At 41.0% G+C, this 26,905-nt stretch overlaps 1 protein-coding gene and 1 long non-coding RNA gene across 6 annotated transcripts in view; one reads left to right on the forward strand and one right to left on the reverse strand.

Moving 5' to 3' along the window:
* Positions 1 to 26,905, forward strand: part of rps6ka1 (ribosomal protein S6 kinase a, polypeptide 1) — a 97,026-nt gene that overhangs the window by 1,676 nt on the left and 68,445 nt on the right. Inside the window, exon 1 of one of the 4 annotated variants that reach the window (XM_047345352.1) lies at positions 15,604 to 16,383. The exons of 2 other annotated variants lie outside the window; for them this stretch is intronic. In XM_047345352.1, coding sequence (XP_047201308.1) covers positions 16,321 to 16,383 — 63 coding nt within the window. In that variant the 5' untranslated portion in view covers positions 15,604 to 16,320. Of the gene's footprint in view, positions 1 to 15,603; positions 16,384 to 26,905 lie in introns of those variants that run through there. One more of the 4 variants, XM_047345353.1, reaches the window with a different exon arrangement.
* Positions 4,199 to 9,772, reverse strand: LOC124855461. Of its 2 annotated transcripts, none has more exons than XR_007035088.1 (4): positions 8,836 to 9,772; positions 7,058 to 8,709; positions 6,707 to 6,931; positions 4,199 to 5,590 (listed from the first exon to the last, which is right to left on the reverse strand). It is a non-coding gene; the product is annotated as an uncharacterized LOC124855461 (long non-coding RNA). The 2 variants fall into 2 exon arrangements; XR_007035087.1 differs by lacking the exon at positions 4,199 to 5,590 and adding an exon at positions 5,612 to 6,633.

Below are 26,905 nucleotides of genomic sequence, written 5' to 3' on the forward strand. Positions count from 1 at the left end.
TCATGAATTATCACAAGACTTCAGTGGGAAAAAAGACTAACAGTACCAGCTGACCTAATCCTCTTATCCAACTAGTCTGCTCTCCTGAGAAATATCTAGAAATGTTGCCTAATTCATTCTTTGAACTCTGTTAATGTCTGGGCTCTTAATAAGAGAGAACTTTGCCTAACGTTTATGAATATTGTATTATATTTCTTTGTTTATGAACACTAGTTGTTAATGGTATCATTGAAGCAGCATCTTAGTTGATGGCTTCATGGATGTTATCTAAACGATGTTTGTAAATGTAGAACCCTGCTTTTTAATTCATAGTCAAGGCAGGTATCTACTTTAAAATTAAAAATTAAAAACATTTAAACGTGTGGTAATCTATTATTTCCCGTCTCCACAATCAGTTAGTTTCTGATTTAAAATACCTTGTAATTTAACATAGTATTTGTTAATAGGAGTCTGTGTACTTATCTTTTCACTAAACTTTTAATTCAACTGGAATCTAAGTTTTTGTCATATTTCATTTAGCTTTACGTTTCTGAACTTTATATAAGTTAATAATTTTCGACTCTGTTCTGTTGTAGAAAAATTTGTTTTTACCAAGACAGAAACTGATGATTGTCACTCAGAATCAGCTTTATTTTAATCTTGCAAGAGAGAAGGATTTTACAGCATTGGAGATGTGTGGGGGTCAGTAGTGCTGCCAAATCGTTCTGCCTAGACAAAGCAAAAGTTCTCCTAGAAGCTACAACAGTTTTCAAGGTGCCTCTCATGTGATCTTTTGTCCTAGACATAATCTTAACAGTGTGGCGTACATATTATCTCACACAGCTGCAAGCAGAAGGCTGAGAAACCATTACTCTAAGACTAAATAAGAGAAGAATGGAACAACACTAAGGGGTTCTAATACTATTGTCAGTTCCTTTAGAGTATCAAAGAGCAACTCAAGTAAGGCACTAAAAATTTCCATAACAGTTCTTAGTTGAGATATAATAGTAAGGCCATTTTATATTTTTGTTAATTTGATCTATGCTTACATTTGACAATATGTTCATTTTTAGTAAAAGTTTCAATTGATCTGTCTGTATTGCTGGATGGTTTTCTAAGGTAGTATTGTTATAATTATTATTAGTGATAATAATCACTAATAATAGTAATTATTATTATTTTGGTTGCAGCTGCGTGCTTCCGGCTGGTTCCTCTTCATTGGGGTTCAGCGGCTTATTCAGTCGGCGGGCTGGGTGTAGATGCTGGGTATCGGGAATTGAGGGTTTGGGTGTTGGTCCTGGTTCCTGACAGTTCTCAGGGCTCAGTCCCCATCCCTAGCTTTGGGCTCCATGGGGCTAGGTGGTGCTGCTGCCATTACCCCTGGGGTGAATGCGCTGGTGCATCACTCCCTTGGTGGATCTTGGTGAACAGGGTTGCCTATTGGGATCAGCTGGGGAGTTGGCTCCCGGGGTGCCTGTGGGAGAGTGCCGGGGACTGCTTGGCAGGTGAGTTGATCCTGTCTTGAAGAGGGCTCGGGGGTCCAGTGTGGTGTGAGTACAAAGCTCGGTGGTGTCTGCTCTGTTGTGCTCATGTGGTGCGTGGTGGGGACAGATGTTGCCGCTGGTGTTGGCGTTGGTTGCCCTTCTGGGATATCAGTACCTGAATCTGGGGGTATAGAGTGTGTATATGGAGTGTGAGGGAGGCGTCAATTTTTGTGTGTCTTTATGTTGGGTGTGTGGGTGTGAGTGTTTGTATGTGTACGCATGAGGCGGGGTCTGTGGTCTCATCGCTGCAGCTCCGATCTCCTCCATGTCTGGCTCGGGTCCTGGGGGTCATATCTGTGGCTCCTCACGCCTGCTATTGAATATTCTTATGGAGAAACCTAATATACACAAGTGCTCACACATACACCCACAGGTGTTTGGATTCAAATTAGGTGTTTAGATATACAGATATACCCCATATTGAGCTGCAGTTGCCAACTTGCCACTAAATACATCTTGTATTAATTATTACCGTGTACATCAGTGGCGTTCTTGTTATATTGGTTTGTCCCTATGATTTTCTAGGGTCTTGTCTTCTATTCTCCCTATCCTTCTTTCTCTCCTCTATTCTTATCTCCTTCTCCACTTTTTAAACTTTTGCCCCATCTCTCTTCTTTTCCTTCTTCTTTATTTCCCTTTAATTTCCCTCTCCGTGTTCATTGCATTTGAAACAATCCCAAAGAAATTGCTAATAAAGTTTATATATACAGTACTGAGTAAAAGTTTTAGGCAGGTGTGAAAAAATGCTGTAAACAAAGAATGCTTTCAGAAATATGAATGATAATTGTTTATTTTTTGCAATTTACAAAATAAACATACAGACAAAATCATTAAGAACCATCCTAAACGTGAAGAAGAACAAGACTTACTGGAAGTGATGGTATGGCCCCACAGAGCCCTGATCTCAACATCATTGAGTTTGTCTGGGATTACACGAAGAGACACAAGGATGTGAGAAAGCCTCCATCCACAGAAGATCTGTGGTTAGTTCTCCAAGATGTTTGGAACAACCTACCAGCCAAGTTCCTTTAAAAACTGTGTGCAAGTGTACCTAGAAGAACTGATGCTGTTTTGAAGGCAAAGGGTGGTCACACCAAATATTGATTTGATTTAGATTTCTCTTCAATACATTTTGTTGATTGATGAAAGTAGATAATTAACACTTCCATTTTTGAAATCATTCTTTGTTTACAGCATTTTTTCACACCTGCCTAAGATTTTGCTGAGTACTATATATATATATATATATATATGTATGTGTGTGTGTGTATCAAGAGGAGCATTATAGTGAAAGCCGTAATACTCCACTTGTGAAAGTAAATCTGTTGGACTTATAACTATACAACTATGGACACAATATATAATTTTAAAGAGTTATTCACTGAATCTAAATATTGCCTCATAACACCTTCGAACACCCTGTTGCTCTATTCCTGTTGCTCTATACAGTCTTTGGTGTCAGGACCATAAAGGGGATTTTGTGAATAACCGTGTTCAGTCTTAGGGTCATGTAATAAGTTTCACAGCAGTCTCACAATGTTCTCAATGCACAGTTTTTTTTACAGCAGCAAAGGACACTGCCTGATCAAAAAGCTGTATTCATCAAAGGGCTGCCGTCTGATATCTAGCACCCCCTACTGTTAATGCTTTTGAACCAAGCACAAGAGCCCTGGCCAGGGGAGGAAGCCAGATTTATACATCCGTAAGTGACACATATGGGCTTTATGTTAGAATATACAAAATGTGGGATATAATGAGTTAACTAATGAGAGTTTTCACCACTGTCTGGGTTTCAGCGAGTCCTCAGCAGCGGTTTCCCCAGTAAAGCACATCTAGCATTTAGCTTCTTCACTCCTGTACTCCTTAAGTATCTGTTCATCTGACAGAGACAATCATTGACCTGAGAATATGTTGCTGTTGCTTGTGTGTGCAGAAACTGGTTGGTATCACTGGCACTTTTAAAGACAGTATTACCGGACTGCTTTTGTTTTTTTGCCCTACCCAAATACCTGAGTAGCAAATTCAAGCCTCGACATGCTTTTTTTGGTCGACGGTGCTCTGAGTCATATGACTTTTCTGGTTCTTGTGCTGTTTCTACAAATGATCTAGTGTTGGCAACAAATTGACACAGAAACATTGGAACACTTTGTTTCCAGTTAAAGAATATTGTTTCTTTACCTGTTTCACTATTGCTTCATTTTATTGCTATGTCAAGTTCACCATCTCAGTACATCTGCAGCTTCCTTGTCCTATTAGCAGTTTCTGTGTCAGTGATTATTTTACTAATATTCGAAATTGTGCTTGTATCTGATGCCTTAATGGCAAGGAGCCAGGCTTCTGAATAATTACATCACCTCCTGCAGTCGTCATTCAGCACAGATTGGATAATTACTATTCCCTCAATATTGAGCAGATTATTAGTTTCTTTCTGTACCACTCTTTTTCCACTGCTTGCATGTCCTATCTTAGCTCAGACAAGAAAGAATTATTACCAACAGTCCAAAAGTCCTTCAGCTGAAATCTGGCACGCCCAGTGTGCTACATTTCAAGCTGAAATCACCCAGCTACCCCTCCTCCATCCTTGAAAGCTGTTTTACCATATTTAACGGGTTGAAGGGAGGCTGAAGAGGTGCACAACTGGAATCAGTTTTGTTTGTATCATTTGCACTCTTGGGTTGCCACCAGTGTATTTTTGTTTTAATATTGAGTAATTAGTAATTAAAAATATTGAATTTACAAATTACAACCTTGACTAGAGTAAAGATATTGCCAAATAAGCAGAATTTTAATGCTTTAGATTCATTCTGGGTTAATTCATGGGTGGCTAAGGTTTCATAATGTTCCCATGTTTCAACATATACAGTTTCTTTAAAATGTACTTAAAGCCTTGAACTTCACATATCTTCACATATTGTTCTTCTATAAGCACAAAGTTCACTGTATTCTATTGGTATATTATGTGATAGACCAGCACAAACCAGTACATTACTGTGAAGCAGAAGGAATATGGTTTTCAATAGTTTTCATTTTACAGATAAAAAACAGAAAAGAGTAGAGACTTGTATTCACTCTGCCTCTTGAGTGATATATTTCTCTGTGTGCTGTCCACAATGTAATCATAACAAATATAAGTAGATAATAGCAGCAAATAATAACCTGTGGGGAGCAGAGAACAGGAGAGATATTTACAATAAAAATAAGATTATGTGCACAAAAAAAAAAAAAACAACTTCAGGCAGGGCCAGGTTGGGCAAAGTGTTGCAGTTGTTTGATAACTATTTGAAGCATGTGCAACGGAGTTACACCCGTATGTCAAGTTACACCCCAAAAAGTATAAACAGCAATGTGACGATGTATGTGCAATACGGTTGTACTGGAACAAGGGGCATTCATAAAACAAATGTATTTATTTGCAATGTGAAGAAACAGTTTTAGTGAAATTAATCAAGAGTCAGAAACTATTCGTGACTGTTTTTTTCTGCTATATCTATTGTTAAAAGTCTCATGCTTGTAGTGTGATAGCAGATTGAGGCCCATCACCTTCCTTTAAGAAGGAATCATATGCTGCAGCCTGCCCTTGTCCTTGGTGGTGGCAACAGCATTATGCAATGGGGATGGAAAAACTGAGAAGGACTCAGTGACTGCAGCATATTGCAGTGCTCGAAAACTACTGGTGACAGGTAAAATGTCTATGGGCTGAACATGAAGTATGTACTTTGTTTTGCTTAAAGAGGGAACTGAACACTGGTGACTACATGAATCAGAAAATAATTGGTTTTGACAGTGAAATGAAGTCCATCACCATCTCCAGTTTATTTCCAGGTTCTCCTGACTGTAGCAAGTCACCATATAGTTACTCTCTGTTGGCAGATTCAACTCCATTAAATACTCCATTTGAAGTGGGGTTTGTTGTCGTGTCTGGGGCGACAAAAGATGGTAGCACGCAAACAGAAAGGTAAGGGAAAAAAACCATCTTGCAGGTATCTGATATTGAGGGTATAACTCTGCAACCTGCTGCCTTCTAACAGCAAGAGGAGGTGGTCTTTTGTCTGATGAGAGAGTTCACCCTGGAGCAATGAGAGGATAATTGTACATCATAAACTTAAGTGTTAAATTGTCACTAAACAAGAAAAATGCAGAGTCAAGCAAAATGTAAGCAAAACATTATCAGATAGTCATAGAAGTCAGGAAACTTAGCTTTTTCTAATAAATATAAGTAGAAAGCTAAATTACAATGTAATAAGAGTAAAAGTAATCTGAAGGGTGTGATTTGTATGTTGTCAGCATCAGTTTTATTTCTAAAACTATTTCACAAATGAAAGATAAAAGCAATCAGAATAAAAACAATTGACTTCAAATATCAAAATCATTCCACAAAAGCATGACAGGGTAGATGTTCTGCTTTCATTGTGGTACCACTGGTCAGAGCCTTCCAACACCCTCCCTTTCACAGGGAGGCTGAAATGTTTGATTTCTCGACAGTGATCCCTAGATAGAACACACTCTGTGGACCCCTTCCATGAAGACTGGGACCACCATCCTTGCCTGCAACTCTGCAGGTGATGTCTGAGGCCCCGGTCTGGGCTACCTGATCCTTGCATGACCAAAGCAAAAGGTGTGTCTGCCTCAGAAATAGGGGAGGAGCTCCATCATCTGAAGGTGTTCAGAGGAAAGAAGTCATTTGTAAGTTCCACATAGAAAGAAGTCATTTGAAGAGCCTCCTGGATATGTTCCTTTGGAAGTCTTTTGTACCCATGAAGATGAAATTTTTTTTACCAATAAATTAAAAAAATGCTACGATTCTTGCAGAGTTCATACAAAAAAGGAAATAATTTGAGACAGCTTTAGTTTTGTTTTAGTGTTGATTAAAATTGGCTTGTTTTGGCACACCACAGAAACCTGATGAATCTAACCATCCAAATAACATGACTTCTGGTAGATCTTCACATCATTCACAAAGGAGCAAAACAGAATAAAGTATTTCCCTGAAGAAATACTGTCATATTGTTGATGGCCGACTTGACCCACATGCAGAAAAACACGATTAAACAGAAACGTAAGAAAACTTTATTTTCAGGCTCAGGTGCAGGAAACAGAAGTAGCAGAGAGACTGCAAGGGAAAACAGACGCAGGTAAGAAATCACAACTGAAATTCTCAAATATACTCTATAGGGAAAGCTTACATTGGGTAGGGTTGTGAGAGGTTGTGATCCTGGTGAGCGGCGGGCTATGCAACACTGCCGTAGCAGGAGAGTCCTGAGAGTTATGGTGGAGGGTGGACAGGGTTCGCTTGAAGCTGTGAGGACAAAGTCTGATCTGGCTGCCAGTGGAACAAAACAAGAATCCAGAGTCCTTAAAAACTGTTGGTAAGTTCTTCTGATATCTCTCATGAATGAGGCTTGGTCAACCTGAGACAAAAACAAACATTAGTCAAGGTACAAGAACAAAATCTTCTCAGGGAAACAATTCCATGAATTGGCCAGGTTAAATACCACGAAGAGGCAAAACACTCATGCGTCGAAGTAACGGCTCACCTCCTTCTTATAGTCCTCCAGCTGATGACACTCATGCGAAACACCTGACCACCCAGAACTCAGCTCCTAACGCCCCTACTGGTGGAAGAGGGTTAGTAGCAGGCAAAAATGACCAGGATCTGACACCACCTCCCCATCAACGACCGCCTCCAGGAGGTCCAGACGAACTGGCCTGGAACGACCAGAAGTCCTGAATCAGTCTAGAGTCCAGGATGAAAGACCGGGGAACCCAGAGGCGATCCTCGGGACCGTAACCCTCCCAATCCACTAAGAACTGCCACCCCCTTCCCCGTCGACGGGAGGCCACGATCCGGCGGACTGAGTAGGCCGGGTGGCCTTGGAACTCCTGGGCGGGTGGAGGGGGCACGGCCGGAGGGCAGAGCGTGCTGGACTGGACAGGCTTAATCTGAGATACACAGGATGGACCCGGAAACTAGGGGGCAAACGTAGACGTACAGATGAAGGATTAACCACAGAATCAATAACATAAGGACCGATGAACCTGGGAGATAGCTTCCAGGACAGAGACTTGAGCGGAACAGTCCGTGTAGATAACCACACCTGCTGACCCGGGCGATAGGCCGGAGCGGGGATCCATCGTCTGTCGGTGTAGTGCTTGTTGGCTGCAGCAGACCACTGCAATGCCTTGGTGGTAGCCGCCCAGATCCGTCTGCATCACCGGACGTGCTGTTGTACAGAGGTAACAGCAATCTCCTTTTCATCCGCAGGAAACGGATGGTTGAAACCCCAGCGAGACCTCAAATGGGGAAAAACCAGTGGCAGTGGACACGTGAATTGTGTGAGTATTCAATCCAGGGCAAGTGGTCGCTCCAGTCAGTGGGACTGGAAGATGCCGCGCAGCGTAGAGCTGCCTCCATCTCCTGATTCAGTCTCTCTACCTGGCCATTGGTTTGCAGGTGGTGACCGGAATTTAGAGAGACATTGGCCCCCAACGCTGCACAGAACTTCCACACCTGGGCGGTGAACTGAGGCCCCCGGTCAGACAGCACGTCCTGGGGAATCCCATGCAAACGGAACACGTGTTTGACCATAAGCTTGGCAGTCTGGAAAGCGGATGGTAATTTTCTGAGGGGTACAAGATGGCAGGCTTTAGAAAATCTGTCCACTATAGTCATGATAGTTGTCATACCGTGAGAGTTTGGAAGACCAGTGACAAAATCCACGGCGATGTGTGACCAAGGTCGAGGAGGAACATCCAGCGGTTGCAGAAGGCCAGCAGGCAGCCAATTTGATGTCTTATTACGAGCACAGGTTCTACAAGCAGAGACATAGTCCTTAACGTCCCGGTGTAGAGTGGGCCACCAGAAGCATCTGGTTATAGCGGCGATGGTCCGACTAGCTCCCAGGTGGATGGCAAACCTTGAAGCATGAAACCAGGTAATGAGCCGGGACCGAACGGCGCTGGGAACATACATCCGATTAGGTGGTCCAGATCCTGGTGAGCGGCGGGCTATGCAACACTGCCGTAGCAGGAGAGTCCTGAGAGTTATGGTGGAGGGTGGACAGGGTTCGCTTGAAGCTGTGAGGACAAAGTCTGATGTGGCTGCCAGTGGAACAAAACAAGAATCCAGAGTCCTTAAAAACTGTTGGTAAGTTCTTCTGATATCTCTCATGAACAAGGCTTGGTCAACCTGAGACAAAAACAAACATCAGTCAAGGTACAAGAACAAAATCTTCTCAGAGAAACAATTCCATGAATTGGCCAGGTTAAATACCACAAAGAGGCAAAACACTCAGGTGTCAAAGTAACAGCTCACCTCCTTCTTATAGTCCTCCAGCTGATGACACTCATGCGAAACACCTGACCACCCAGAACTCAGCTCCTAACGCCCCTACTGGTGGAAGAGGGTTAGTAGCAGGCAAAAATGACCAGGATCTGACAAATACCACTAAAGGCAACATATAAAGTAAGGGCTGAGTATAAAGCCTTGAGGAACTAATTTCCTCTGTTAGTTTAATCCATTTTCACAATATTTAGCTGTTCGAACTAAAAAACTGTGAGACAGTTAGACTGAAATCACTACAGAACATTACTCTGAATAACTAGGCTCTGTTCACGAAGATCCATTGATCTAGTGTAACAAGAAGTGGGAAAAACAGTTGAACAGAGTTTCCTAAATGACCAAAAACGGCTTTTAGAAAGCTGATTTGGTATTGTTGCATCATTCAGATCCGAAAATTAGCATTTCAGCTGATAATGTCGAGCGGCTGGACTCTTTCGTTTTTATTTTCTACAAGATGTTTCACCTCACCATGTTGTTTATCCGGAAATAATTATTGACAAGCAAAATAAACAAACCAGTGTTGACAGCAAATATTAGGAAAGCACAATAATTATCAAATGTATCATTTCTGACATGTTTCAAATGTGACAGCCACTTCACAACTGGAGTGTGCATGCATTTGCATTTTAATGGCACTTTTTACAGGGAGCTCCATGTTATGATTCATTGTTTCCCCCTGAGCATGCTCAACATCACTCACCCTCTTCTCTGTATCTGTGGGTTTCAGTCCAACTAAAACAAAGCGAGGTTAATCAACAGAGTCATTCTCACATCAGTTTATCTGATTTGTGAGCTGTCTGTTCAAGGAACAAACCAGCCATCCGTTTCACCACAGCTCTGTCAAGTTTTATGATCTACAGTTAATCAGAGAGCACATTTTGGCTCCATGGTGATAATCTCAAACTCATCAGGGTGGGGCAAGAGTGTAACTTTGTATAACCGTTTATTTATTTATTGAATCACTTTGTAAAAAGAGTGAGGCTAATTTGGCATTCCTGTATTAGAAATACATTGCAATGCTTATACTGTGATTTATTTAACTTTCCTGTTTTCTTTGTATTTACTCATTTTCTGTTCCCGTTCAGTTCAACCATCAATAAAAGGTTTACTTTTTTCATCTTTTTTCTAACATAGTACCAAATATTTTACCTTTATATTCATGAGGGCTGCATCATGGTGTTTTGGAGGTCTAGAGTGGATTAATTAATAATTTGAGTTCATTTAAATGAAGAAAATGGATTCCACATATGGAAAATTTCAGAAGAGCTCCAACACGGAACAAATTAAATTATAAAGTTGAGGTACCACCAGGGGCGTTTTTAGGGTCATGAAACATTAGGGACTTGACCTCAGCCCCTAAATAGTTACATTTTCATAAGACAGCGGCCAAATTATAGGTCATTTAGACCTAAACTAATATAGGACATGATGTACCAGCTCGCTGCCTTGGCTGAGTTTTCACTGAATGTAATTTTAATTTAATCAAACAAAAAAGTCAGTCAGTCATTTTCTACCGCTTATTCCATAGTGGGTCACGGGGAAGCTGGTCCCTATCTCCAGCAGTTAAACAAAAAAGGTTTAAAATAATTGTTATATAATAATAATAGTTTGTTTTTGTTGTCTGAGTGCAGAGAAGAATACCCACAGATTTACTTTCACAAGTGGAGCATTACAGCTTTCGCTATAATGCTCCGATTGAGATATAAAAAACTATATATAAACTTTCTTAGAAACTGCTTAGGGATTATTGCAAATACACTGGACACAGAGACTGAAATGAAAGGGAAAAAAATAAGCAAGAAAAGAAGAGAGGTGGGGCAAAAATCTTAAAGGGATAGGAGATAAGAATAGGGGAGAAAGAAGCATAGGGTATGATGGAAGGGTATATTTGTATATCTGTAAACACCTTACTCTAAACACTTGTGGGTGTATGTGCGAACGTTCTTGTGCATACACGTTTTCGCCATAAGAATATTCTATTGCAGATGTGAGGAGCCACAGAATTGCCCTTTAGGACCTGAGGCAGACACAGAAGAGATCGACGCCACAGACATCCGACAGTCCCCATAGAGCCCGGGAAGACCACCAGCAGAACTACTAACCCCCCCACCCCCAAGACCCCCACCCTCTATACTCCCAGGTCCAGGTACCGATACTCCAGAGGGGCAACCAGCCCCCAGACCCATGAGGTTGGTCCCCTTCATTTCAGAATGGAGACAGGCAGACTGCCCAAGCCACCAGTCCAGACTACGGCCGGCACCTCTCGAACCCAAATGACCCCAGCCCAGGGCCAGACCCCGATACCCCAACCCAACCCCGGCCCCAACAACTCCCCGCCCCATCCAGAGAGGGGGTCACAAACAAAGAAAAAAAAAGACATGTCCACCCAGTCCAAACAAGCCCGTCAACCACAACCGCCTTTAGGATGAAAGAGTCCTAAACCCCCCCCATGAATTCTGATCTCAACCCCATGAACAGCCCAACCTCCAATGAATGCCAAGATGAATTTCCCCACAGGACCACCCCCAACTAGGACACAGATATTGAACACATGCCCCCAAAAACAAATGCCACGAATCCCTTCCCCACAGAGACACACCCCCATAAAAGAGTTCCACCCCCGAAAAGTCAATGAAGACACATCCATACAGTGCAAGGTCCACACACAGGCCCAGTTCCAAGCACCCCAGCTGCAACCCCTCCGTGCCATCCCCGTACCCGCCGCCCTGACACCCCTCACCCCCGGACACGACAGGAATCACAGAACTAACTGCACCCAGGCCGACCAACCACACCAGGCTGAGCACAACCCACCAATTGTCCCAGCACAGGTACAAGATGCATTCCACCGTCCCACCCACTCAACGGCGACCGCAGCCCGGCGCCAGGTTAGGGGCCAGAGCCACAGGAGGAAACAGCGAAGGAAGGCCACCACAGCGTGCCAAAGAACAGTTGAAATGAAGGATGAAGAGAAATGAGCTCAAGATTGAGAAAAAAACACTTTGCTGAAGCAGATAATCACACATTTGTGACATTTAAAAAAAAACTGCTCAGTGTGTCTGACAAAAGTTGTTCTTGAACTCAAAGAAACGGCCTTCTGTGGTTTAAATTAACATGTTTATTTTCTTATCTAAATAAATTACTTTTTAAATTGTTCCACTCCTCAGGGCCCATAGTCCTAATTTAAGGAAGCTGGTATAGCTGATTTTCTTAAACCTTAGTTAAATGGTAAGATCCTAAAAACACATTTCTTTTATTTCTTTATATTTTCTTATTTTTTAGTTTATTTTAACTATGCTTATGGTTCTGGAACCCAGACCCACCTAGAGTGCTTGTTGCTGAAAAGCTCAATCTTAGCCCCATCTAACGAAAGTCCACAGTTTCATTTTAAATCCCAGCAGAGTTTAGCAAACTCTAGACGTTTCCATTTCTAAAGGTAGGACAGAAATAGATATTTTCATGGCATGCCACCCAAACCACTGGTTGGGATATAGATTGAATTAATGGTAGGAGATTTGGTGTTTTCAAGTGAAAACATAACCTTGGGTCCTAATCCAGCCTTCTTTGTCATAATTCCAGCTTCAAGCTTTTTCATGAGGACAGATTTGGACAAGTTTAGGTAGGAGATTTGTTTCTCGTTTCTGTGTTAATTTGGATCATTCTACTGATGAAAGACCCAATGACAAACTATTTTCAATCTTTTGCCAGAGTCTACTAGATGTTTATTTAACACGTTTGTGATGCCATGCACTCCTACAATGTTTCTAAGGCCCTTTGAAAAGAAACAGATCCACAGCACCACAGATCCTTGTCACTCTGCAGGGTGGCAACATCAACATGGCAACAAGTGACCAGTGGATTATTTCTCACATTTAAACTTTTTTCCCTATTGAATGAATGTATTCAAACTAAATGTTGCTATATAATATATCAGCAGTATATTATACTGTACTGCAGTGAAGGATTGACTAATCATATTTATTTACACATCTTTATTGTGAGTGCTGGTAGAAGAGTGCTGCTTTGTAGGAGCCATAAGCATTTTATATCAGTCTACTGGTATCTTCGATGTGGATGGCAGAGGAGAGAACAGCTATTACCCTGACTAATGGATATAGAAAAGTGACAGTGGAGAGGGTGAGAGATGAGAGAAGGACGTGGATAACAGCTAGTGGTGTGGTTGCACTAAATAAAAAACACATTGCATTTTGAGGTTCCTTCACAGCTCCCTGCAGCTGATAATCCATCATGGAAACAAAATGAAGGCTGCAAAATGATCTTTAAAATTGATGTGGCTTTACAAATCACAGTTATATGAACACGATGTCCACAGTAAGAAAGAAAGGTAATCAAGCCTAATCATGTTTTTACTGCAAGGCTCTTTTCTAAGAATCAAAGAATTTAAAAAGGAAAATCAATTTAACATGCTGCCTTTTTGCCATTTCCTTTTTCCCCAGGCCCCTGTTGTGTGGGCATTCAGGCATGAATGAATTTGGTTATTCTCTAAAGTGTAAAGATTAGGTTAAATCGCAGGTTGAATGCAAAGCCCAAAACCCACTGCAAATGATGCAGCTACACTATAAAAGAACTGTTTCCCACCTCCTCCAGTCCAGATAGTAAGTGTGATTCACCTGTTATAGTGATGTCAGACAGCAATCAGTGGCCTAGCATTAATACACAGGCTCTGTGATAACAGCACCAACAGTTTGCGCTTACACATTCAGATCTACTAGATGCCAAATCATCACACATTTCATTACTCAACATCATGTTTCTGGTGTGTGTGTGTGTGTGTGAGTGTGTGAAATACCGTTTTCATCTAAATCTGAATAAAACATTTATCAGACAAAGCCACAGAGCTGAATGGCCTTCAGTTGCCAATAGTAACCAAAGATGGCCAAGAGCAGAATGCACTTGGTAGTAAATGAAGCGCAGAAATGATGAAGGTGGATGGGATGCATTATGTCAACGAAGATTACAAGGACCTTCACCAGAGCTGTTGTCAATGAAAAGAGCAGAGCTGGATCAGAACAGCACTGATCACGACCTGCTCTCTTCTGCTGCACCCTTTCTCTTAACTTCCTTTATATCATAGTTATTGTGTAATCAAGAATATTATATAATGTTTGCAACCATATGTGTCACATTTAGACCTGGAAGGAGTGGAGATAGGAGTTTAAAGACATGGAGCACTAAATATATCTTTGTAAAAAAATCAAAAATACAGTTTGGGCCAAGCAGCTCATGAGAAGAAACATCAGTTTCACTCTCTACTGCCTGGGCTCTGCATCCTCTGTGATTACTACATAAGAGATATTGCAGGTTTTCAGGCTTTTCCAAAACGTTAGTATACTCCTTATGTGTTTTTTATTCAGATGCATCACCAAAAATGAAAATAGCATGAAAAAGTTTATTTTGTTACAGTAATTCAGTTGAAGAAATTACATTACGCATATAGTGATATATTTTAAGTGTCTATTAATTCCTTTTTTTCCTTAGTGTAGTAAGACATTCCTAAGGTCTCTGTGGTTCAGGAGTGGCTTAACACAAGGAATGCAAGAGTTGATGCCCATGTCCTGGATCCATCTTTACGTGGTGACTGTGGAATCACTGACATACTTTTTCCTTTCACTCAACTTTTCAGCCATAGTCAACCCCTTCTGAATCTCCCACAAGGCTGAATGAGGCCCTAAAAACAATTTAATTTTGGGAACCTTCCAACTACCGTCAAACACCACAGTCCATAACTATTATAATAATAACAACAGTCACAGAATATATTTTTTATAAAAGATATTTAAAAAACATCTTGCTGGCCAGGGAAAGCCAATAAGTGTCTCTGTTGTTGAATGGTTTATCCTTGTTCCTGCAGTTTAGGTGTTACTCCCATATAGAATGGTAAAGCATAAAACCCTACCTCTAAAATGCTAGATTAATTGTCAATAAAATATTTTACTCAGAAAGTTTTTTTTAAATAAACTGATAATACTGTTTACATGTAACAATTTAAATATTAATGATCCCTGCCTTTGTTTTGCACAAATTTGAACAATGTATCACTAGTGCAAAAATTACATTTGTACACATGACTTGTGTTACAATTCTGGTGGTCTTAGGACTTCCTTGTTGGACTGGGGCAACATACCAGCTCATTAGTGCCTTGGGCTGGCTGTGGCTTTGCATCACAATCCACTCAAGGCCCTGTTGCTTGTTAATCTTTCTCAGTCACACATTTTTCCTTCCACTAAACCTTCAGTTAATGCTTGGGTGCAGCTTACTTTAAACACCCAACTTGTTAAGCAATGCCTTGTGGTTTACCCTCCTTGTGGAGGGTGTAAAAAACTTTCTGCTGGGCATATATCAGGTCAGTAGTCTTCTGCACCAATGTGATAGCTGTAATGGCACATTTCTGTAATAAAAAGTAATTTTTATGGCTCTTGCTCAATATAAAATATTTCTGAGAAATTTGGTGCTTTCATTAGCTGTAAGGCACAATCATCAAAATAAAAGCTTGAAATATATAATAAATCTTTATAATATATGAGTTTCATTTGAATTTCACTTTGAATTTAATTACTACGGGGGAAATATCACAAATATTCCCATTTATTGCGATGCACCTGTAAATAAGGGGACTTCATGGAATGTGTTTCAGAAGCAAGAAGCCTCAAAGGAAGCACAGCATTCAACAACAGGCTCCAGTCTGCATTACGTATTTACAGTTCTCCTTTCCGCCAGAGGGTGGCGCGGTCGGGCCTGGGCAGAACGAAGGAAGAAAGAAATGGGGGCTGGAGAAAATCCCTGACGGAGTCTGCCAATGACCGCTCGAGTTGGAAGACTGCTAGTACTACAGAGCCATACACACACGGAGGTCTGTGCGCACTCCGCGTCCTGTTGGGAAGCTGGCGAATGGAGGGAAGTCTTCTCCTTTCCTGACCAGGAGAAATCATAAGCGTGCAGGAAGGACACAAAGCTCTGAGACGACGTCGACTGCAGAAACAGCAGAGGGAGAGCGGCTGACTGTGATTCCTTGGCGTGATATTAGACTCTGTGCACTGCGCTGATAATTAAAAGAGCTTGGATTAGTCCCCTGCTTTCTGCTGCGCTCCTCTCCTGCAACGCCCGAGCTCTCGACGCGCTCACCTGGAAGCAAACTGCTCTCGACTGTTTGTGCTCCTCACAGCAGGACTGTCGCTCCCAACAAACCAATTAATCAGACCAACAGACTCCAACATCCATCAGACAGATCAGGGGGGTACTGTCAGGGAAGCTACTGGCCGCAGCCTGAGCCTCTCCTGTCCTGCTCTCAGTGGACAACAACGTACTGCTAAATCTGCTCTATTTAGACTTTGGACCCGAGCAAAGAGCTTCTGGAACTTGCACTTGACAAGAGCGACACGGACATTCATACTTGCACTCCAGCGGCTGAAGGGAGACTAAGAAGAAATCCCTGCCAAAATGCCTCTTGCACAAATCGCGGAACCATGGCCCACAGTGGAGCTGGTGCAGCTGGAAACAGAGGTGATGAGGAGTGAAATTTATTATTTCCTTTTTTATATGTTTGGCTAGTTTTAGTCCAGTCGGAGTTATTTTGTTTAAAGGAAATTTGCTCATGAAAAACCTTATTGTCGTCCAATCCCAAAAATGTTGAGCAGTCTCTGAAGAACCTCAATGTTGAAGAGAAAAGATGCATCCTCTTGCTGCTCAACTCTGAATGAAACAAATTCAAATAAAACGTAGAAAGTTAGCCTGAGTAGTGCTCATAAAAACATTTAACAATTATTCTGTTCAGTTGTTTTTAAAAGATACATTTCCGTCATTTTCATTTTGTCGGGGCCAAATTCAAAAATATTTGCAACTTTCCAGCAATAGCGACATGGGGGTCCCTTCACCAGAATGGCCCTGAAGACTAGATTTCTAAGCTCATACAGGTTCCTGACTTGCTTCTAGGACTTTCAGTGTGGCATCACAAAAACTTTCAAGCTCATGTCAGATCAGGCATAACATTATGACTTCCTCCCCAAAGTGACCCCCACCTTTGCTGCCATTTAGCGTTTACCTTCGAGTCATGTCCTTCACTAGACCCACGAAGGTGTGCTGTGGGATTCTGCCTTAAGATGTTGGCAGCAGATCCACTAGGTTCTAGACGTTATGAGGTTGAGGCTCTGCAGATTGGACTTGTTTGTCCAGAACATTCCACTGATGCTTGATTGAATATGGGGGGGATCTGAAAGCTGCAAATCTCAACTCTGCAAACTGGATGTTGTGCCCCTGAAACCAGTGCTGAAGCATTTTCACTTTGTGGCAGGGAGCAAAATACTGCTGAAAGGGGCTACAGGTCTGCAGCACCGCTTAGGTTGGTGTTATGTGTCAGAGTAGATTCCAAGGGAATGGCAGGACCTAAGGTTTCCCAGGGGAATATTGCCCAAACTCCAACACCGCCTCTTCCCGTTTATCTTTTTACCCATTGGGCATTCTGGTGCCACATGTTAACTGATGGCACATTTCAATTAAGTTTTAGTATTTTGGCCGGGGCGAGCGTGGAGTAAGAGCCGCTGCTCCTCCACATCGAGAGAAGCCAGTTAAGGTGGCTTGGGCATCTATACCGGATGCCTCCTGGACGCCTTCCTTGGGATGTGTTCCAGGCACGTCCCACCAGGAGGAGGCCCAGGAGACGGCCCAGGTCACGCTGGAGGGACTATGTCTCTCTGCTGGCCTGGGAACGCCTTGGCCTCCCCCCAGAGGAGCTGGAGGAGGTGTCTGGTGAGAGGGACGGCCCCCACGACCCGGTCCCGGATGAAGCAGAAGACAACGACAAGTATTTTGGCTAAAATAAAATGTAGGTTTGGACGTAAATTAGTCATCAGTAGTGAGTGTAGATTCAGTCTCGTTTTTCTACAGTTCAGGTGATGCATTTACAGTAAATTTAGTCTACTAGAATATGAAAATCATAGAGGAATGCTTGTTTATGGCCCAAATCTTGAAGGAAAATCATTTCTTTACACCCAAATAAAATATTAAGAATGGAATGGAGGGAAAGTTTGGTTTCACAGTAGAGAAACAAAGATTTGCTTTTGTTATTTTCCAACTTGTTCTTCCTTTACAACAGTTAAAATGTGATACGGTTGGATTTCAATTATCTTCCTTATTTTCATCTTACTTTTATTCATTATTTAAAATCCGTGTGTTTTGGACATAGTTCTAGTAATTCTTTGTGCATTTTTTTATTTAGTTTTTGTCAAGGAAAAATATAATAGTGATGAAAACTTGAAGTCAGAAAAAAAAGTTTATGTTCCCCAGATAAGCAATTCACATGCAACTGGCCATAAAGGTGATGTAAAAGAAATTATTATTTTTCAGACCACGGCATCTTCTTACTGCTCCGTATCCGGTTCTGATGCCCGTTGTTAGTACTTCTGGCAGTGTAAAGGGGTCCACATGGACACCCTGACTGGGTCTGCAGCTATGCAGCCATATACAGGTCCTTCTCAAAATATTAGCATATTGTGATAAAGTTCATTATTTTCCATAATGTCATGATGAAAATTTAACATTCATATATTTTAGATTCATTGCACACTAACTGAAATATTTCAGGTCTTTTATTGTCTTAATACGGATGATTTTGGCATACAGCTCATGAAAACCCAAAATTCCTATCTCACAAAATTAGCATATTATTAAAAGGGTCTCTAAACGAGCTATGAACCTAATCATCTGAATCAACGAGTTAACTCTAAACACCTGCAAAAGATTCCTGAGGCCTTTAAAACTCCCAGCCTGGTTCATCACTCAAAACCCCAATCATGGGTAAGACTGCCGACCTGACTGCTGTCCAGAAGGCCACTATTGACACCCTCAAGCAAGAGGGTAAGACACAGAAAGAAATTTCTGAACGAATAGGCTGTTCCCAGAGTGCTGTATCAAGGCACCTCAGTGGGAAGTCTGTGGGAAGGAAAAAGTGTGGCAGAAAACGCTGCACAACGAGAAGAGGTGACCGGACCCTGAGGAAGATTGTGGAGAAGGGCCGATTCCAGACCTTGGGGGACCTGCGGAAGCAGTGGACTGAGTCTGGAGTAGAAACATCCAGAGCCACCGTGCACAGGCGTGTGCAGGAAATGGGCTACAGGTGCCGCATTCCCCAGGTCAAGCCACTTTTGAACCAGAAACAGTGGCAGAAGCGCCTGACCTGGGCTACAGAGAAGCAGCACTGGACTGTTGCTCAGTGGTCCAAAGTACTTTTTTCGGATGAAAGCAAATTCTGCATGTCATTCGGAAATCAAGGTGCCAGAGTCTGGAGGAAGACTGGGGAGAAGGAAATGCCAAAATGCCAGAAGTCCAGTGTCAAGTACCCACAGTCAGTGATGGTCTGGGGTGCCGTGTCAGCTGCTGGTGTTGGTCCACTGTGTTTTATCAAGGGCAGGGTCAATGCAGCTAGCTATCAGGAGATTTTGGAGCACTTCATGCTTCCATCTGCTGAAAAGCTTTATGGAGATGAAGATTTCATTTTTCAGCACGACCTGGCACCTGCTCACAGTGCCAAAACCACTGGTAAATGGTTTACTGACCATGGTATCACTGTGCTCAATTGGCCTGCCAACTCTCCTGACCTGAACCCCATAGAGAATCTGTGGGATATTGTGAAGAGAACGTTGAGAGACTCAAGACCCAACACTCTGGATGAGCTAAAGGCCGCTATCGAAGCATCCTGGGCCTCCATAAGACCTCAGCAGTGCCACAGGCTGATTGCCTCCATGCCACGCCGCATTGAAGCAATCATTTCTGCAAAAGGATTCCCGACCAAGTATTGAGTGCATAACTGTACATGATTATTTGAAATTTGACGTTTTTTGTATTAAAAAAACTCTTTTCTTTTATTGGTCGGATGAAATATGTTAATTTTGTGAGATAGGAATTTTGGGTTTTCATGAGCTGTATGCCAAAATTATCCGTATTAAGACAATAAAAGACCTGAAATATTTCAGTTAGTGTGCAATGAATCTAAAAATATATGAATGTTAAATTTTTATCATGACATTATGGAAAATAATGAACTTCATCACAATATGCTAATATTTTGAGAAGGACCTGTACACCACCACGTAATCAGACACCTTTCTTTCAAAACCTCAATTTTCTTCTTCAACAGGTCGAGCTACAGTAGCTCATCTGTTGGATTGGACCACACTGGCCAGGTAGTGTATCAGTTAGTCTTGGCCGACTGTGACCCTGGCCCCGATTAACCACTGTTCCTTCCTTCGATCACTTTAAAGACACTGATCGCTGCCGACCAGGGTGTTCTGACCCAGTCAACTAACTATCACAATTTGGCCTTTGTTAAACTCACTCAAACCCTTACGCCTGCCACTTTTCCTGCTTCTAACATATCAACTGTCAGATAGCCCACTTACTAACAGGTGCCATGATAGAGATCATCATTGTTATTCTCTCTACCTGTCCCTGGTCGTAATGCTATTGCTGATTGGTGTAGTTGAAATCTAATTCTGCATATTTTCAAGTCTGAGCCTGTAATGTAGGCTGCACTGTTTTTTCTTTTAGTGAATTGCAACCGTAAATGTTGTCTAATTGAATTTGAAAAAAATTAATTTTTTGAAAATGAAGGATTTTTACATACATTTAGCATTTAGGTTGTGATTTGCTGAAAGTGAACCTCGGCTTTCGTACTTATTGATCATTTTGATTTTTGAGTTACTGACAGATGATACAAAGATGATTGCTCAAAAGAATCACAATAATGTCAGGAAATCATGTGGTGTACCATAATGTTGGAGGAAGTTGCAATGATGATAAGACTTGTGATAAATAAATTTTAAAAAGCTGCGGCGTTGATGTTTTTCTGCTTTGGGGTTATTGACACTATAGACCCCAGATAGTGTGTGCCAAATACTGGCAAATAATAAATCATAATTTATATCAACAGCATGTTTTTATTTAAAAAACCTGCATCTCCCTACAGCTGTGAAAATATTACATGGCAATACAGTTTCTTAATGACTTTTTAAGAACATCTATATGCTTTCTTGCTACTGCATTGAAGAAAACAACCATTGCTGACTATATTTTTGTCATACATAACATGAATGCTTTGAATTTATTTAATTAACTAGTGTTTATTGCTATCCAAGCAGGTTTTTGCAATACTCATATTGCACACACTGATTTTGTGATTAGGGCTGCACAATATTAAAAAATAACTTGGAATGGTGATAATATTGGTAAACATTGTGATGATGTTAGTTGCGATATATGCCTTTTTCCTCCTTCCTTTAATGACTCGAAGAACAAACAGATGAGGAATCCCTTCTTGATGAATGTTTCTTGACTACAGAACATGATACAATCTGAGGAAAAACGTAACAGTCTAGAAGAAAAATGAAATTCTGAGAAAGAAAATCTAGATTTTGCAGATGATAGGCAAAAAATGAGGGATATAATTAGCTCAGTTATTGTGATACACACAGCATGATTATTCATTATCTCTTCAGGTTCTCCTTTTGAACAGGCTAATTGCTTCTTCATCAGTATGCAACTTTTGCATTAAGGTTTTGATGAGCAGGTTTGAGTGTGAAGGCGACCAGTGGCCTGCTGATTCTTTGAGTTTATCGAGTGAATTTGCTGCTTTGAATTTGCCTGCCAATGAGGTGAAGCAACAATGTGTCTGGTAAAGCTAATGAATCAGTCTGGGCTCAGTGTTGAACAATGTTCTCAATCAGGAGACCCGAATGACTCATGAATGGAGCTCGATTGAGAACAAACTCATAAATTACCCAAAACCAGTTGATGAGTCTTAAAAATATGCTGAGAATATACAGATGGCTGTGCTTTTTAAAGAAATGATTGAATGATAAATGAGAATATGATGGGGCGAGGCAAAGCTTTCAGTTCTATAGAAACTGTTCCATCCATGACAGAGATCGGGCTCGGTCTATTTACAGAGATCTGCAGCATGTGAGTTTTGCGAGTAGCATGTGGCAGCAGAGCAGATGGTGGTGGAGAGCCTGTGAAGAATGCTAAGTTTATTGCTGTGAAAATACCATGCATTCGCCTGGGTCTAATAATGACAACTCAGGGTCCATATTTGTGCAGTTCTTGTTGAAATAGCAGTGTGTTTATGTTAAATACATCCACAAATAAGATGCTGTTTCTCCAACATAAAGCGTTTGCCTCCCGACGTTCAGATTCTGTAATTAATTTGATCAAACAAATCAGTGCCAGGCAGAACGGGGTGTTTGGCATTTATCTCTGTCTCCAGCCTACCGGCCAGCTGCACATTCTGGTTCCTGATGGCAGAAAGAGACAACTAGATGCTCGGATTGATTGAACAAAATAAGGGGAAGAGAGGCTGCAGGCCATGCCAGTCAACATGTTGGGGAGACTGAAAAGGAGGGCTGGGCCATTGGAGTCCAACTACTCATATGGACAGATGGGACAAGCAGGGATGCACTTTTGGATTATTTGGAGAGAAGATGATGGAGGATAAAACCTACCATGTGCACTAAAACACAATTATCTGCAGTAGTACTGTACAAATGCACAGAAAGTTGTTAGTATCTGACAACATTTTTTTTCTGTTTATGAAGAGTATCAGTGGTTTAGCTTGGAAGCCAAACAGGTTTCACAAATGGAAATTAGCTGAATTACCTTTTTTGCTTTATTCTGGGGCAAAGCCAGCAAGAGAAATCACAAAAAACTAGATTTACCTGCAACCCAATTATTGATCTCTCACCCACATGTGCTGTGAATAAACATGTTCCCTACAAAGGACCTCTAAAAGCATGCAGCAGTTAGGCTTTCCCTGACTGAATTGAGCCGCCAGGCCCAGTAACACCTGTAACAGTCACAATAATTCACAAAGTTAAGTTAAATCCTCAAAATACTCCAGCTGATTCAACTTCCTACAGACACCTGAAAACAATGTCTATACCTGGGCTGCTGGGCTTTTCTGCAGTATGATAACCCTGGAATAAAAATACAAGTTTTGCAATATTTACACATAAATGTTAAATAAAAAGATACAAAATGATATAATTTAACAATAATTATTTAAACTTTAGAGTACCATGGTGTCTTGCAGAGTGCAAATGTTTCTCTACAATATGAACAAGGGAGGTTTTGCTGCAGTTGCATCTCAAAATTAAAAGGGGCAATTTATATTAAAAGTGTGGCTTCCATCTTCAAGTGTGCTTCAGCCAAAATGTAATCCTACATTAGCTGCATATTTTCATTTATAAATACAAAATAAACTGATGAAACATATACAAAATCCTAATACAAAATTTAATACAAAATCCTGTCAAATATGGGATATACAACCATATTTACATAAGGGGATTAAACATACTTTACAGGAAAAGAAAGGACAGAAGTAAAGAAATTACATCAAAAATAATAGAACAAGAGAATCATAAAAAGTAAGAAACAATAAAATACACATTTTAAGCTGAGTAAATAGTTATGATATGTATTTCTTTAGTCTTTAGCCAGGGAGTTTGTTCCAGAACTCTTGTTTTGTTCTGGTCCTGGGAACACTGAGTGACCCACTCTCTGGTGATGTTGGTATCTACATTGTTTACACCTGACAGCCGTTCAGAAATGTAATTTTGCATTAGACCATTCAGTGCTATATAGAAAACAGGAAGCCAGTACAGGGATTTGAGGACAGCTGAGATAGGATCCATATTCCTGGTTTAGGTTTGGTTTCTTGCATGTGCAACAATTTTTACATTCATTAAGCCTAAATGAATGCTAATCTGTAACCCTGCAATTTTGTCAACAACGATTTTTGCATTTTTAGCCTTAAATTGATATTATGGGCGCACATACTTGCTGACTGTAAGAGGTTGTGGTCTTGTGGAGACGAAGACATTCTTCATCACACATATTTTAAGAGATGTTGTAGTTCTCCATAATCTGAGGGGATCGTGTAGATGTTAAAAAATGTGATCCAAGATTGGAGCCTAGAGGAACTCCACATCTCTGATTTATAACTGTCAAATAATGCAAAGGATTCCTAGCCTATCTGCTAAGACCAGAACTATACCAATACCAGATGGTTCCACCCTCTTTTCCAGTCTGTATTATTCTGTTATGGTTGTGACCAACTTTGTTTAATGCAGCACTTGGATCCAGTCAAACCAAAACAGAACCGTTGATGCATCGTTGTTGGGACTCGTGTCATTTAAAGCTTTTGCTGGCGCGGTCTCAGTGCTTTAGTGCACTGGTGCTACCTTCATGAGGTGCTACCTCATGATGGTAGCACCAGTTTGTAATTCTAGATGAAGTTGATGCTGAGGAACAGTAGTCAACAGCTGGTAGTTTCACCAGCTTAAGATCCATGGTTGTGCAATAATTGGCATTAATTCACATGATTATGTTTCCTCTTCTCCAACCAGCCTTGAGCAGTTCAGCGGCTTCCCTTTCATTTGGGCTTCAGTCAGCAAGGGCATCGCCAACATGAATAAGAGGCTTCATTCTCTAATTAGCAATAGACCAAAGTATATGGGTATTCAAACGGCTTTTCAGCTTACTTTAGGATTAGTCACTGGTTATTTTCGATTTAGTAAAACGGAGAATTGCTTTTCAGTTTTAATTAAAAATGTTTTAAGCAAAATAAAAAAATATATTTTAGAAAGATTCAATATTTATTCTGCAAATCACAATAAAGAGTGTTATCTTTGACCTTTTTGTATGTTTTTAAATCGTGAGTTTAAAATATCTGCTAACCTCTGTTTTCTCTTGAAAGGTCAGAAGAGAAAGCCTAACAAGTTTACACAGAGAAAAATAGGAGAAATTGGGGTTAATACTTGGAGTGTGTGTTATGTTTGCTTGTCAGGTGTGGTCAGCCATTTACAATTAAGTACTTGAGGGGGGCGTTTTACTTCACGTGTGCGTTCACTCTTTGCTTCAGCTAATCTGGGTGTGAACCAGTTGTGGAACACCTACGCAGAGCTGTGAGAATAGAGTGGGAGGAGGAGGGCTTGATAAAACAGCTCACTCACTGACAAACGTCTTAAAGAACAGAGTTCTCCTCCCTGTGCATTCACACTAATGTGATCCGTTGCGGAGACGGAGTTGTTCAGCCTTGGTTTATGGGAAACCTCTCAGTTGGTTTGAGAAAAGACAAACAAAGTGGCTATTTGTCTTTTTTTTGGCGTCGCCCTGCAGCTGTCGATACAGTGACTGCCAGATGAGATTATGAGAAATTTAGCCAGCTAGAGTTGCAGCTAAAAGGGGGGTAAACAAAGGTTATTGTGTTTTCTGGTTGCCTAGTTACAATGCAGCACCTCTCTGATCATCAAACATGGGTTTACATGAAAGCCATCACTGACCTGAAATTTACTCTCAGATCGTTTGGGAGACACGACAGGAATGAATTCCTTCTCTACATCTCACTTGACAGCATCACTGAAGCTTAGATCCCATTTGTTTATTAAGGCATTTGACTTTGAGTGTATTTTGTTGGCTGTTTGTTTGAGTGTGTGTGTGTGTGTGTGTGCATATGCATGCATTTGCACTCATTGACAGAATCCATGGGACAGGAAAGCATCAGTAACTGGGCCATTTAAATCAACCATTCGGAGCTAAAGAAGACACTTCAGGATCTCCACAACTAGATTATTTCCTAGGGAAAACAATCATTTTTGCATGCTCATAAAATTACACATGATCTGGAAGTCTGAAAGTTAAGTAAGGAGGCTGAACATCTATTTAATTTGCGTGCCAGGTCAATCATTATGAGCTCCACTCTACTGGAGCTAGGATTTCTTCTCGTTCCCTTTTTTAACACTTTTTTTATGCAATTAATATATTTAAGATGTCTGAGGAGAAATGAACTGGACATGCATGAGGAATCCCTTTTGTTTTTTATACATGGCATCAAAGCTGCTCTGCTGTCACTGGTCCCACCGCCACTGCATCCTTGACACACTGTTCACTCATATATTTTTTTTTATTTTGAGAACTACTGCTTGTCATTGCTCCGACTGCCTGTCTCATTCTGTGCTATGTGAAGGAAGAGGAAGCCAGCTCGAAGGACGCGGAAACAGGGCAGGGAGGTCACGTAGCTTTTCCTAACATTTGCCACATGCCTGTGGACTCGGGAGGGGTCTTTTGTAATGAGAAGGATTCATGCACGTATATTTAAGTGTTGAACATCTTTCTACATTGATGCTAAGTGACAGCACCACTGTCAGCTTGTGAAAACAATTTTGGTCGAGCATGATGGCTCCCAATTTCCCAGTCATTACAACACTGGGAAGCTTTGTTGTGTGGGCTTCAAGGATGAATGGGTGATCTGAAAAAAACAAAGGGAAGTCCATATTTAAAATGTTTTTTGTTTGTTTAGGTTCTCTGGTCATAAATATGAAAGTTAGGCTTTTTGTGATGCGTTGGAACAGTTTGTTCTCAAGGGTAAAATTAAGCAACTTCAGAGATTTCTATTTCTTTATTTGTTTTTATAAAAAATAGCCATTCAAGTTTGCACTTGTTGTGGATTTTTTCTAATTAAAGAGGGTCAAAATAATACATACAGGTTCTAATACATACATACCCTCCCACTGTATTTTATTTTAATGTTAGGCAAGTTGCAGAGAAGTCAGCTTTTGTAGCCATCAACACACTTCTGGCAGAATCTTGATATTGAATCATAAATATTTAAGTACTCTTGTTTTTGCAGAAATTATAGAGTTAACTTAAATAGTTTGGTTTCTTGAATAGGATGGAGCTAGTAAGCATAATCGACGATTTTTCAACAGGGTTGAAGTCAGATTTGTTCCAGAAGCCTAAGGGTAGTTTTATTTGTTGTAAAACCCACTAGAACATCCAACTCTGCCCAAGTTTTAACCAGTTCTGTATTTGAGGCTAAGTTAAAGCACTTGGACCTCTTCTTTCTCCTTTGTTATTTCACTAACCTTGTGTGATGCAGTAAACCCGCTCCACAGCATGTTGCTACCACCACCATGCTTGGCAAGGCTCACCTGGACTCCTCCAAACATTCTTTGTCATTGCATCCAAAAAGCTTAAT

The sequence above is a fragment of the Girardinichthys multiradiatus genome, chromosome 19 (assembly GCF_021462225.1).
Source record: "Girardinichthys multiradiatus isolate DD_20200921_A chromosome 19, DD_fGirMul_XY1, whole genome shotgun sequence".
NCBI classification, from domain to species: Eukaryota; Metazoa; Chordata; class Actinopteri; order Cyprinodontiformes; family Goodeidae; genus Girardinichthys; species Girardinichthys multiradiatus.